The 14,548-nt window shown below is 35.7% G+C and overlaps 2 protein-coding genes across 2 annotated transcripts; one reads left to right on the top strand and one right to left on the bottom strand.

Moving 5' to 3' along the window:
* The first annotated feature begins 1,289 nt into the window (after positions 1-1,289).
* Positions 1,290-6,250, top strand: LOC306853125 (P2X purinoceptor 3-like). Its single transcript, XM_079390321.1, has 12 exons — positions 1,290-1,532; positions 2,281-2,416; positions 2,521-2,592; positions 2,690-2,759; positions 2,913-3,009; positions 3,128-3,205; positions 3,423-3,564; positions 4,549-4,685; positions 4,764-4,857; positions 4,945-5,010; positions 5,090-5,167; positions 5,250-6,250. Exons 1-12 carry the CDS (start codon positions 1,399-1,401, stop codon positions 5,391-5,393), a joined length of 1,248 nt encoding a protein of 415 aa, XP_079246447.1. The 5' UTR covers positions 1,290-1,398; the 3' UTR covers positions 5,394-6,250.
* LOC306853126 (uncharacterized protein) lies at positions 5,859-14,521 on the bottom strand. Its single transcript, XM_079390322.1, has 3 exons — positions 12,738-14,521; positions 7,587-7,838; positions 5,859-6,540 (listed from the first exon to the last, which is right to left on the bottom strand). Exons 1-3 carry the CDS (start codon positions 13,560-13,562, stop codon positions 6,340-6,342), a joined length of 1,278 nt encoding a protein of 425 aa, XP_079246448.1. The 5' UTR covers positions 13,563-14,521; the 3' UTR covers positions 5,859-6,339.
* Positions 14,522-14,548: the final 27 nt, after the last annotated feature.

The following is a 14,548-nucleotide window of genomic DNA, read 5'->3' as shown; positions in this document are numbered from 1 at the left end:
TCCACTGGCATAAATCTATCTATAAAAGTTAAAAACACTATTTGTTCAAGTACGAAAGTGTATACTGTAACTTGCTTCATTCAGCACCTCTATAAGGATGATTTGCATCTTGTATAATCTTATTATGTGTTGCATAATCTTATTATGTTTTGTGACAATTACAAAATACAGAAGATTATTCTGCTGAGTTTTCTGTGATTGAAGCATTGAATGTAACAATAATCTTTGTTTTAAATTGTCCAAAAAGGAGAAAACATTGCTTATATCAGTTGCATGGTGCCCCTTGCCCATATTGTGAATCCAGCCCTGAAAACAGCTATGTTTCCATCCACCTATTTTTATGCACATTTTCGGATATCGCATTAAAAAACGTTGGATGGAAACACCAAGGTGTGCATAAATTCTGAAAATGCGCATAAAAAAGCTTATGCGCTCAACTAAGTAGGATAAATTTCTTATCTGGCAAGAAAACATGCGCATAAACTACGATGGAAACACTTTTACGAATAAACTCCTTAATGCACATCCAAAAAGTCATGTGACGTTGCAATGGGACAACATAAAACTGGACCAAGCAACAGACCGATCAGATCGCACAGCATCTGAAATGCTAGTTTTTCTTCATCATATTTAGCGGAAGTTAATCAGGAAGTGATGATTTTGCTCTCCTCAACTCAATAAAAGGTTCTTTATTCGCAAATGCTTTATGCGATATTCCAATGTTGCACATAAGTTTAATTCGTAACTTGGGTTGGAAACAGTTATTATGACTATTTCTAATTCAAAGGAAACATTTACAATCCTAAACAATAGCAGGTTTTGAATGATTGGCTAGATAGCAATGCCACAAGGCTGAACAGTTTGAAGTTTGTAAAAATGTACAATTTGAAACACTTACATGTGAAAAAAGTGCCAACATGTGTGATGAAAACGTCCAACAAAAGGCAAAATGTAACAAAATGCAGAGTTACAATAAAGAATACATTAAATTCATGCTTTATTTACAGTAAAAGACCATATGCGTGCCCTTTTGCGTATCTAAGACGCTTTCACAAATCAGCTGTTATAATTAGACATAGTAATGTGTTTATATTTATAAAAGGTTTGGTTTGTAAAAAAACAGACATTTCCCTAAAATAAAGCTGGAAAGAGATGAGCAAATGAGCAGGCTATTAGGGAAATGGACAGTCAAGGCCCTTGGGGGCCACAGAGAGGAGCGGCATGAACACAAAAAGGGGAGGGAAAATGTGTTTTTTTTTTTTAATACATCAAGTAAAATAAGATCTCTCATTCAGCAGACGAACAATAGTGAGGAACACACTGGTTTATCCTGATCTCAGCTCAAGCTGAGTTGCTCTAGCTTACACTTGTTAATATTACACAACACACACTTCTACTATGGCTCACAGAGTCCTGCACTTCATCTCTGACTTCTTCGTCTATGAAACAGCCAAATCGGTTGTGGTGAAGAGCTGGTCTGTTGGAATCATCAACCGTATCGTCCAGCTGTTAATTATTCTGTATTTTATCTGGTAAGTGTTGATTATTGTTGTTAATATTAATTTGAACTCATTTTTTATTTAACTAATTGAAGAGCTTGTACTTGATGGTGTTTGAGAGCAGAAAATGTAGTTAAACTGTGATGATGAATGTAAATGTTTTAAATAATGACATAAAATAAAGATTTGGGACTTATTAATTAATGTAATTGATTAAATGTGTTTACTGAGTGGCAAATGGCTGTAAGTGCACCAGTAGCTAATGATTAATAAAAAATAAATTTAAAAAAGTATGTACATTATATCATATTAATTTGTAAGTCACTTTGAATAAACAAAGTGACTTACTTTGAATAAACACTTTGAATAAACAAAGTGACAATCGTGGTATAATAGATCTATCTATCTATCTATAAAATGATAGTCATGATAAATTGTTTGATGATTTACATGTATTTTATATATTATTACATCAATTACATACTGATTTGCATGCACATAAATACTAATGCATATTGTGTGTGTGTGTGTGTGTGTAAATGATAAATTGATAATATTGCGATGTATTATCGGAGAGTTGTTTTAAGCATTTATTTATTTATTAAGGGAAAAACTAATGAAAAATTATTTATATTAGCCTGCATATTATCCATTTAGAGGATCTTTTTAGCAGATCAGATAATATTAAAAGTATTTTTATAATTAATTAATTAATTATTGACCTCAATAAGGAACATGTTTGATCACTTATTTGTTGTTGTGTGCGTGTTTCTATTTTCAGCTGGGTGTTTATGCATGAAAAAGGACATCAGCTGCGGGACACGGGAATTGAGTCTGCGGTCATGACCAAAGTGAAGGGCCTGGGCAAATTTAACAACCGAGTGATGGACGTGGCAGACTATGTAGTTCCCTCACAGGTCAGCAAATGTCCATTTTAATACCGAAATATGAAACTATGCATTTCATATTCCGCTCTCTGTGAAGTCTTGGCCCGAGGTCAACGTTTCTGCACATTTTTCAGGGTGGTTCCTCCTTCTCTGTCATCACCAGCATGATCATCACAGCCAATCAGACGCAAGGACGATGCCCTGAGGTGACACACAAACCTCAGCTGACTTTATGTACTTTAAATATGCTCTCTTGTGTACTTTTAACACATGCACTCTTTCTACTCATCTCTTGTCTGTCAGACTGATGATAAGTTTAATTGCACTACTGATGATGACTGCATGGAAAATCTGGGCTCAAATCTAGGAAATGGTGAGTTCATTGTCTCTTCTGAGTTCAGTCTTAAAAGCTGAGATCACTATCGGGTCTACTAATACTCATTATACAATGCATAATTATATGGTAGTGATTGAAGCATGCTGAAACTTTCTAGATTGCTTCAGATGTATGTCTCCTATATCACAGGTATTATAACGGGCACGTGCTTGAACAATATTAATGGCACAACAGGACAGTGTGAAATTGAAGGCTGGTGCCCTGCAGAGAATGACAAAGTTTCAGAGTAAGAAACACGTGCAATTTCGATATTGTACACAGGGGAGTTAGCCTATCTTGTAATCCAAAATTGATTGGACTAAACATGTTTTGTGAAATGCATTAATTAATCTGCTCGTTCTTAGAAAGCCAATGAGAGAGGTGGAAAACTTCACCATCTTCATCAAGAACAGCATTCGCTTCCCTCTGTTTAACGTCACTAGGTGAGTTTCATCTACAATAATCAAAAAACTATGGTGAGAAGCCATTTCTTTCTGAAATTAATTTAAATTAGGCCTGTCAATGCAATCTAAGATTTACCACAATTAATTATGCAAAAATTTTCAAATAGTGCTGGTGTTCATCTGCCACATTAATTTAATAATATTATTGTTATTATATCATTGCTTCATCCTGTTTCTCACTCTCTTAACTTGACAGAGGCAATTTCCCTTCAAGCCTAAACCAGCCTTACATTCAGAGATGTCATTACGACCCAGTGGACCATCCTTTCTGTCCGGTCTTTAAAGTGGGAGATATCCTGAGACACATCAATCAAAGTTTGGACAGCATTACTGACAAAGTAGGTCCACTCAGCTTTACATCTCATCTGACCGCTCATCCTATTTTCAGTTTATTAAGAGATCTATTTCATTATTTTGATAAACAATCCATTAAATCTCTCAGTTGACTGCTGCTGGATTGTTAGAGCAAAAGCTCATATGTCTGGTGTGTCACACAACAACATCAGTCTGTTCAGTAACCAGAATGTGTAGTTATTGCAGAGCCATCGAGATCAGCTTCAAAACACAATATATGGAGGAACCCCTAGAGCAGGGCTTCTCAAATGGAGAAAAAGCCTTGAGGGTTCGTGAGAGAGTTGCAGTGGGTTTTGGGGACGCAGTGTGTGCTGGGTTCAGTTTATTTACATTCACATCTGCATAATTTGGTGATGAGTTTTTGGCTCAAGGTCTGCATATAAAGTCACACCAGAGGTGTTCAGCTGGGATCAGACCGGTCAAGTTCTTCCACACTGACTGAATCAATCATGTCTTTTTGAACCGTGTCTTATACACAGAGTCACTGTCATGTTAGAATAGAAAAGGGTCCTGTCCAAACTGTTGCTATAAAATTAGAAGCACACAATTCCCTAGAATATCATTATATGCTTTAACATTAAGATTTGTACTCATAGAAATTACTAAAGTAGTCAAACATGTTCATTAGAAGGGGGTGACCCTATACTTTTGGCAATATAGTGTATGTGACCCTCTCTGTGAAATTCAGTCTCAAAATCTAATTATGAGCTAACAAGCATCAAAGTTTGATTTCAACCATTAATTTCACTATGATATCAATCTTTGACATGGTCTTACTCAGTATAAAAGATATCAACATTACATTTTCACAGAATGTCCTTTACTTTATGAAGGTGATTTTATGTAGAAAGCAGGAAATCACCAAAAAATGTCTTTAGCTGGGTTTTCACAGCCTGGGTCAAATGATGGGCATGTATATAGGAAGTAAACAATGTTTTTGTGTTGTTTGATGTGTGTTTTTGTGTCAGGGAGGAGAGATTGGTATTAACATCAACTGGAAGTGTAATCTGGACTATAATGTGATGCACTGTAATCCCAAATACTTCTTCACACGCTTGGATGCTGCTTTTGAGAACAGCATGGCCTCTAAAGGATATAACTTCAGGTAGCACATGAACATATACTCATGCATTATTCTGTCTTTAGCTTTTCTGCAACTGCATTTTCTTTTTGTCTCTTCCAGGTTTGCTAAATACTATCAGTCTGAAGATGGGACTGAGCGTCGAACGCTTCATAAAGCTAAAGCAATTCGCTTTGAAATAATCGTGTCTGGCAATGTGGGTAGATTGTATAGAATTAAATGCTGTAAAGCAGTTTATGTGACACATATGGACTTGTGCGTGTCTAACTTTGCTTATTTGCAGGCAGGAAAGTTTAACACTGTGCCGTTTCTGATTAATTTGGTGGCAGCTTTCACTTCAGTGGGACTGGTAAGACAATTGTGACACACATTAATGCTGGCAAAAACATGTTAGGCACATAATATCTGACTGAGGTATATTTTTGCAGGCTACTGTGTTCTGTGACATCATCCTTCTCAACTTTCATAAAGGGGCAGATGAGTACAAAGCAAAGAAATTTGAAGAGGTGCCAGAGTTGAATTTAGTCGTGTAAGTATGTAGAGATAAAATAGAGAGATGTCTTATCTTTCTGTCATCTTCATGAACAGGTGTCAGGTGTCGTGTCCGAGTCAGCAAACAACAGACTCTATGAGGGAAGCCAGATGTCAATCAAAGCATTGGAGAAGAGCTCAAATGACTCAGGGACCTTTTCTATCGGACGACAGGAGTTACACAGCCCGTCAAAACAATGAGACTTTCAAATAATATTCCTACTTCTAGATTTGTAATTTTACGCACTTTCTTCAAGTAACAGTATACAAATCGTAGTTTTAAGTGTGTGAACCTTTAGGTCTTGGTTTGTTAAAACAAAGGCTTTCTTAAGTCAACCACAAACCCTGAGAAAACACACATCTACGCATACACTACCAGTCAAAAATCTGTATACACCTGATCATTATTATTTTAGAATGAACACAACTTTGAAACATATTTTAAAAATATATATATTAAACAAAACATCGTATTTCTCATCTCATATTTGAGCTTAAAAAATATTAAAGGAGTTTCCATGCTGACACTGCTTTACATCTGGTCTAAGATACGTCTCATTTTCTCAAGAAATTCACAAATATCACAAAGCTTCCTTAGATAAAAGTCATTCAAGCCACTGACTGATAGTGAATATATACAAACAGTAAATAAGCAGCAGTACATTCAATTTACAAAGAACAGTAATTTATTCATTAAATAATAGATAATTGTTCAGCATGTAAAATGAACGAAGAAAGAAAATGACGATGTGAGTATATACACTATTCTTTTCAGAAGCTAAATGTATACATGGTTATTTTGTGTATTTAATGTCAATTATTTGTCTAAATCATCTTGATTTTCATACTGTTGACTTTATTTACTTGAACTAATGCAAGTATTGTTACCTTAGAAAACAAACTGCACAACATCCTTGCACATTAAGTTAAATATTTATATTGTTATTCTTATTACATTTTACTTCATTTTTATTTTTTTAAAAATCACTTAATGTAATGGCATATAAAATTAATGCTGGCATATCACAGTCTCATTAAAATGATTTTTTTCAGAACGTAATAATGATAATTGTTGATTATTTGTGTCACTCTTGCCTCAGGAAATACAGTCTCAGTTTATGCGAGCTGCAAAATTGTCAGAAGAGCGTTAAAATTTGTACTTTCCACTTTTGGGTTTCAAAGATACAATCCACTTAGGAAAAGAATGACGGGGAGAAGGTTCTTCTTGCCAATTATTATCATCATTTTCTTCTTCGTCATCATCATCATCAGACTCGGGCAAGTAGGTTGGCGGTAAGATGATAACCTCCTCAGAGAATCGAACGCGTCGAGTGTCTTCCATCCTCATCTGGGAGAAGAAGAGAAATAATGACAGGATGTAAATGTGGACACTAATGTGATTGCAATTGATTCACAAATTATAGAATGTGCTTACTGAAAATAACTGCCTTGTCAAATGGCCAGCTATAGCAGGCTAACACAACTAAAAGCCATAGTTGACTCATAAATCAAGATCCTGTCATCCTTTTCTCACCCTCATGTCAACCTGTATGACTTTTATTGTGAAATGCAAAGGTGAATTTCTCAAGAATATATTCTCTCAGCCACTCGTTCAGATGGTATAATAAACTAGGGCTGTCAAGCTCCAAAATAGCAAATAAATAGCTGCATTTATTTGATCAAAAATATAGTAAAACAGTAACATTGTGAAATATTATTACAATTTAAAATAACTGTTTTCTATTTTAATTTATTCCTGTGATCAAAGCTGAATTTTCAGCATCGTTGTCTTCAGTGTCACATGATCCTTCAGAAATCATTCTAATATACCGATTTCCTGCTCAAGATATACATTTCTTATCATCAATGTTGAAAACAGCAGTTCATATTTTTTTTGTGGAATCCGTAATACATTTTCAGGTATTTTTGATTAATATAAAGTTCAAAAGAACAGCATTTATTTGAAATAATTTTTTTTTAATATTATAAATATCTTTACAGTCAATTTTGATCAATTTAATGCATCCTTCCCGAATAAAAACACTAATTTCTTTCAAAAAAGAAAAGTTTTGAACGGTAGTGTATAAGCTTACTGAAATTTCTAATGATTGTCCTCATATCAGTTTCAGTTTCTACACAACAAACTGAAAATTCAGTACCACCCAACAATTAATTCAACAATGGCACTAAAACCACAACTATCCCAACACAGTAACACATGTCTCTGTGGTCTGTAGTAACAAACTCCCTTTATGTTCAAACCCAAAACAATACGTTCTAAATAATTCTTCTGTGGGGTGAATCAAAGTTACTGATCTTATTATTTATAAAAGTCAGTTGATATCAGGCAAAACTGGCTTATTTGAATGCACATTAGCATCTGACATATCCTACCTTTTTGACTGCAGTCTCCAAAATTTCAAAGGACTCTGAGTCTTGAGAGATTGAGTTCAGTGATTTGAGGGACGATGCGGGTGAAGGGCTGTGGACAGAGTTTGAAGACAGCTGTGTAGCTGTGAAAGAGCCGCCGTTCTCCTCATGCCCCATCTCTTGTGTTGTGTATTCAAACGATTCCCTCCTTTTCGTCCAGTGCTCTCTTTTTCGGCTCAGAGATCCATGGGATGTTACAGATGATCTTTTTATTGACTGAGAAAAAGAAGGAAAGGAAATAATAAAGAACATTGTAAATAATAATAACACAATAAATCATTATGGCTTCTGCTTACAAGTCAAGTCAAGTCAAGTCACCTTTATTTATATAGCGCTTTTAACAATGTAAATTGTGTCAAAGCAACTGCACAATATCAAACATATCACAATATCAATATCAAACATATCACAATATCAATATCAAACATTGGCCTCTGGCCAACAAACCAGCAGTTCAATTTAACTGCAGCAAAGTCAGATTGTAAGGTCTCAACTAGTTCCAGTGGTCATTTGGTAATTCTGTATGTTGTCTGAGCGTTGGCATCCTCTGAGGGGTTGGCATTATCTTTTCTCAGGTGTTCGGTCATCTCAGATCATTTAGGGGTTGGATCCAGACTGACACTTACAAGGTTGCTAAGGATGTTTTTATCACATTAGGTGCATTGTATTCAAATGTAAGTGGACTTCTAAGTGGACTTAACAGAGTATGAATCATGTAAAGAGAGATTCCAGTCTTAAGGGAGCAAGTATGTTCAGGTTAAAGGGCACTGCAAATGGCATAGAGAATAAGGGTATACTGATACATCACGTCACAGTGTGGAGAAGGAAATTTACCCAACAGTCATTGATAATCAGTCCAGTAAAGAAGTTTGAAGTTTAAAACAAAGGCACTGAGGTTCTGGCATTATTATTGAGTTTAATTAGCCCCCGTGGGATTTGCAAGTGACTGTATGAAGTGTGTGAGACGTGACCGTCTACTTGCATTTTTAAATGAAAATTATATTTTAGAAATGTTTCAATCTGGGTTTAAGGCGGCTCACAGTATAGAGTCGGCACTATTGAAAGTTTTCAACGATATCTTTTTAGCGCTAGATAAGGGAGACTGTGTTATTCTAGTATTATTGGATCTTAGTGCGGCTTTCGATATGATAGATCATGAAATTCTCATCTCTCGCCTTGAAAATCTGGTAGGTCTGAAAGGCATGGTCTTGAAATGGTTTCGATCTTTTTTAAGCGACAGATATTTCTCAGTTAATTATGGGGATGCAATTTCAAAGAAAAGACTACTACCATGGGGGGTCCCACAGGGATCAATTCTCTCTCCTACACTGTTTTCTTTATATCTGCTCCCCTTAGGTAGCATTTTTAGAAAGCATGGAGTATCATTCCATTGCTTTGCTGATGACACCCAACTCTACTTGCCACTCAAACACCCAACGAAATCTTTGGCTTCCCTTTTAGCGTGTTTAGACGATATAAAAAATTTGATTGCAAAAAATGTCCTAATGTTAAATGAAGAAAAGACAGATCATTGTTTCTGGCCAGCCAAAAGACTCTACTAAATCACTTTTAGACGTAAGCCCATTGGCACCATATTTTAAAACATTGGTAAGAGATTTAGTTTTCAAATTGATGATAATTTAAAAATGTAAAAGCAAATAAATTCTGTGGTACATGCTTGCTTTTATAATCTGTGCCTCATAGCTAAAACCAAATTTTATTTTTTTTTTAGAGTTATTCACACATTTGTTTTGTCACGTCTGGATTTTTGTAATTTGCTGTATGGGGGCGTCTCCGCTGCATCCTTGGCTCGATTACAAGGGTAAAGAAATTTGACTCTATTTCCCCAGTACTTGCAAACTTGTGCTGGCTCCCTGTGTGTTTTAGAGTTAAAAAGAAGATTTTAATTTTTGTATATAAACCATTAAACAACCAGGCACCATTGTACCTCACAAACCTCTTGACACCTTATAACCCCCTAGAGTATTGCGCTCAGAAAATTATAAACTTCTGGTAGTGCCTAGGACAATTCGTCATCAAAAAGGCGATAGAGCTTTTTCAATAATGGGGCCGAGATTGTGGAATGAGTTGCCGCTACATATCAGGTCTGCTAAATCTCTGTCAATGTTTAAGAAACTTCTGAAAGCTCACTTTGGGGTGGCAGCTTATGTGAGTTAAACTGCATAATAGATTATATGTGATTGTCAGATTGTCTATACAGTTGTGGTCAGAATTATTGGAACCCTTGGTAAATATGATCAAAGAAGACTGTGAAAATTAACCTGCTTTGTTAATCCTTTTGATCTTTTATTTAAAAAATTCACAAAAAGCTAACCTTTCATTGGATAATAAGAATTTAAAATGGGGGGAAATATCATTATGAAATAAATGTTTTTCTCAAACACACGTTGGACACAATTATTGGCACCCCTAGAAATTCTTAAGAGTAAAATATCTCTGAAGTATACTCCCATTCATATTCACAATTTTGAGCACTCTAGGGTGATTATGAGCATGAAATTATCCAGCCATGGCTTCCTGTTTCACAGAAATATAAATAGGAGGGAAAACAAACCCCAAATTCCCTTAATCATCCATCACAATGAGAAAAAACAAAGAATATATTTCTGATGTGCAGCAAAAGATAATTGAGCTTCACAAATTAGTGAAGTGGCTTTAAGAAAAGAGCTAGAGCAGTGAAAATCCCCATTTCCACCATCAGGGCAATAATTAAGAATTTCCAATCAACAGAAAATGTAATGAAACTCCCTGGAAGAGGACGTGTGTCTATATCGTCCTAATGCACGGTGAGAAGGAGAGTTTGAGTGGCTAAAGACTCTTCAAGGATCACAGCTGGAGAATTGCAGAAAATAGTTGAGTCTCGGGGTCAGAAAACCTTAAAAAAAAATTGTCAAACAGCCCCTACATCACCACATGTTGTTTGGGAGGATTTCAAGAAAAATTCTCCTAGCTCATCCAAAAACAATCTCCAGCATATTCAGTTATCAGACACGACCGGAACTTCAAATGGGACTGGCTTCTATGGTCAGATGAAACTAAAAAATGAGCTTTTTAGCAGCAAACACTCAAGATGGGTTTGGTGAACACAGGGATAAAAAGTACCCCATGTGTACAATGAAATATACTGCTGTATTTGTGATGTTGTGGGCCTATATTTCTGCTGGAGGTCCTGGACATCTTGTTCAGACACATGGCATCATGGATTCTATCAAATACCAACAGATAAAAAATCCATAAGTGACTGATTCTATTAGAAATCTTATAATGGGCCATGTTTGGATCTTCCAACCGTACAATAATCCAAACACAAACCTCAAAGACAACACAAAAATGGGTCACTGAGCACAAAACCAAGCTTCTGCTGGCCATTCCAGTCCTCTGACCTGAACCCTGTAGAAAATGAGTGAGGTGAACTGAAGAGAAGAAGCACCGTCATGGAGCTGTGAATCTAAAGGATCTGGAGTGATTCTGGATGAAGGAATGGTCTGTGATCTCTTGTCAGGTGTTCTCTAACCTCATCAGGCATTATAGGAGAAAATTTAGAGCTGTTAAACTGGCAAATGGAGGTTTCAAAAAGTATTGAATAAAAAGGTGCCAATAATTGTGTCCAACGTGTGTTTGAGAAAAAAATGTATTTCATAATGATATTTCCCCCCATTTTAAATTCTTATTATCCAATGAAAGGTTAGCTTTTTGTGATTTTTTTTTAAATAAAAGATCAAAAGGATTAACAAAGCAGGTTAATTTTCACAGTCTTCTTTGATCATATTTACCAAGGGTTCCAATAATTCTGACCACAACTGTATGTGTGTGAAGGTGTTTTGGTTGTTTGCTTTTATGTAAAGCACTGTGGGCAACCCCTGGGGTTCTTTTAGTAGTGCTATATAAATAAACCACTGTGTATGGACCCTGTCAGTTGGGGCACAACTATTCTTATGCATTTTCCAAGGCATTTAATAGTATAAAGTGAATGCATTATAAAGTGTATACAGTCAAATAAACACTGTCTATATCGCAAGGCCAAAAACTGAAGTTCACTCACTTTGCATTAATATTATATCACTGTAATATTATAACATATCATTATAAATTGTATGGAGAAATAAAGCTGAAAAACAACAATTGGCACTGATATCTGTATAAAAAAGTTGTTACTAGTTGACTAACTTCCAACATTTTTATTAAAATGTAGCTAAAATAAATTGTTTGCAACCACTTATCTTAAAAAAATATAATTTTTTCAGTGTACATAAATCTTTCATATTACGCCTACATTAAGCCTTTTTAATGTAATAACTGTTGCTTAGGCTATGGCAATATGTATTTATTTTTAGTGTGTTTCCTAAAAATATTTATGTATATATGTTTAGTGTGTTTCCTGAGCTCACTCAAAGAGTCACGAAAAGAAAAAGGTAAGCATTCCAAGCTTCTTTATTCCTACTTAAAGGAGCACTCCACTTTTTTGGGAAATAGGCTCATTTTACACCTCCCCAAGAGGTAAACAGTTGAGTTTTACCATTTTTGAATTGTTGTTTTTTTCAGCATTCGTTTTATTTAAAAACATGGTTGGTGCATTTTATGTTTTGCAATGCTAAAACCATTTGAGGTGTAAATAAACTGTTTGAATTGTTAATAATCTGTCTCTGTCTGTCATTGAATTTATGTATTTATTGTTATGACCTTAAAAAGTGGATTCAGCATTGGTGGGGAAATTAGTATATTTTTACTCAAACATACATTTATAGTATATTGCTTGTGTGCTTCAAAGACACTCATAATTCATTTGTAATGTACTCGTAATACAAAAAAGTACATTTTAATATCACTAATCAAGCATGAAAATAGGCGTGTACTTAAAGTGTACTAAGTATACTTGAAGTTGTTCCAATTTAGCATCAAAAGTACACTAAATAGACTTAAAGTTATACTTTAGTATAATTTTATTACAACTAAAATACACTTAGTACAAAAAAGGTGGTTTCAAAATAGCACACTTCAAGTTAACACACTTGAAGTATACAGACAATTAGTCTGGCTGCAAGTATACTTAGTATACTTTTTTTTCACTAGGATATATCAAACACAAATACTCACTTGTACTTCATTCTGTGCTTGTCTTTCTCCATCATGTCTTTGTCTGGTCAGTGTGCTTCTGTGTCTCTCTCTCCATCTCTCTTTCACATTCTGAGCCCACCTTTTAGCCTCCCCCAACTTCCTCCTACTTGTCGTTTGTCCTGATTGCTCATGAAATCTGGTGCTTTCATTTCTCTCAATTCCAGCACCCCAGCTCCATGTGCCAATATGACCTCTGACCTCTGGTTTTTCCAGCACTGTAGATGATGTTGTTAGCGTTGGAGCTAAAAGGTCAGGAGGGTTTTGGAAGGCTTGTGTTTTGTATAAAGATGGCACATTTGAGCTGGTTTCCCTGTCCGGAGAAAACTGTTGCTTCTTCTCCGGCTCGGGCATCTGATCGTCTCCGACCCTTGAAGTGAAATCACCAGTCCTCTCTGATGTAAAGTTCTTGTGTTCCCCCCAAATCAATGGTGGACGTTTAAGTTTACCAGAGAATCCCGAGTTGTTTTTACTAATCCTTCTGACCTGTCGTTTAGCATCAGGAGTCAATGCATTCTCAAAATGAGATGATTGTTGAGTCCAAGGATTTCCCCACTTATTCCAGACTGAGGTGCGTCCATCCGGACCCCAAACCCCAAACTGATAAACTGTTGTTTTAGATGAATCTTCCACTTGTCCAGCCTTGCATTCTCCAGACGGACTGCATGTTTGCATATCAGTGACTGATCTACTATTAGTCTGAGCGTTCAGTCGTAATTTCTGAAGCATAGATTCCAGTAGTGCATGAGTGTCTGAGACAGGGTTCAACTCCGCCATTAGACTCTCTGGTACCACATGCGCACACATGAGTAGAGACAACTCACAGATATTGGCTATGTGTACGCATACAAGCTGACTCACTCTAGACGCTCAACTTTCACCCATGATAGTTACTGGTAAGGCTGTACAGTTCCACAGATCCTTTATTTATATCATCATGTTAGTCCACACAAGTATTCATGTCCATCAGTTATTCAGATCCTCTTGTTTTCCATCCGAGCTCTCAAAACTGTAATCTTTTCACGATTTCTGAATGTTGCAGAAGGAAGGAGTGTCATAAAGAATAGTGCAAAAGCCAGAAAAAGGTGTGCCCGACAGCCAGATGGACAGGTAAGACAAGTGTGTCAGGATGAAACAGTTTGTATTTTTGTCACTCCCTCTGATCAGCTGCTCATAACTCTTGAGAACATGTTGACATCCAAATATGATGCAAAGTCACTGGACCAGAAAGTGGAGTAATTACATTTTATCGGTCCCCCATTTTCTTTTAAGCAGCCAACAAACGGCAATTCTCTAATGCGAAATAACTTGTTTTATCATATCCCTAATTGTAGTAATTATGGTATTTAGGTGAACTGCTCTAGATTTATATTCCTATTTACATAAATATAAAGTTAAATACATAGTTACAATGAAATAATTATGGTAATGTGAAATCAAGACAGCTGTAAACATCAAATAAATGATGTAACCTTTCGAGTTAAATACTTTAAATAGCCTAGTTTAATAACAGATGCATCAAACAATATTAACTTCCACTAATATACACAATATTGCATTTTTTAAACTGTATTGTGAAAGTGAGAATGCACCTGTTTTATATAAATCTGCTGTGAATTTCTGTTCTTATTTTGATTTAAACTATTGTGGTTAATATTGTCATTTAACCCGGCAGAACCTGTTGCTCATATTTAACCTCTTTCCTTACGCATTTGTGTTTTATGCTGTTCATTTCATATAAGTTTTGTATATGGGCGCTTTGTTATGACGCACACGCGGTCTATGTGATCCCT

Source organism: Barbus barbus (genome assembly GCF_936440315.1).
Source record: "Barbus barbus genome assembly, chromosome: 33".
Classification (NCBI taxonomy): domain Eukaryota; kingdom Metazoa; phylum Chordata; class Actinopteri; order Cypriniformes; family Cyprinidae; genus Barbus; species Barbus barbus.
This window is presented reverse-complemented; position numbering and strand designations above follow the sequence as displayed.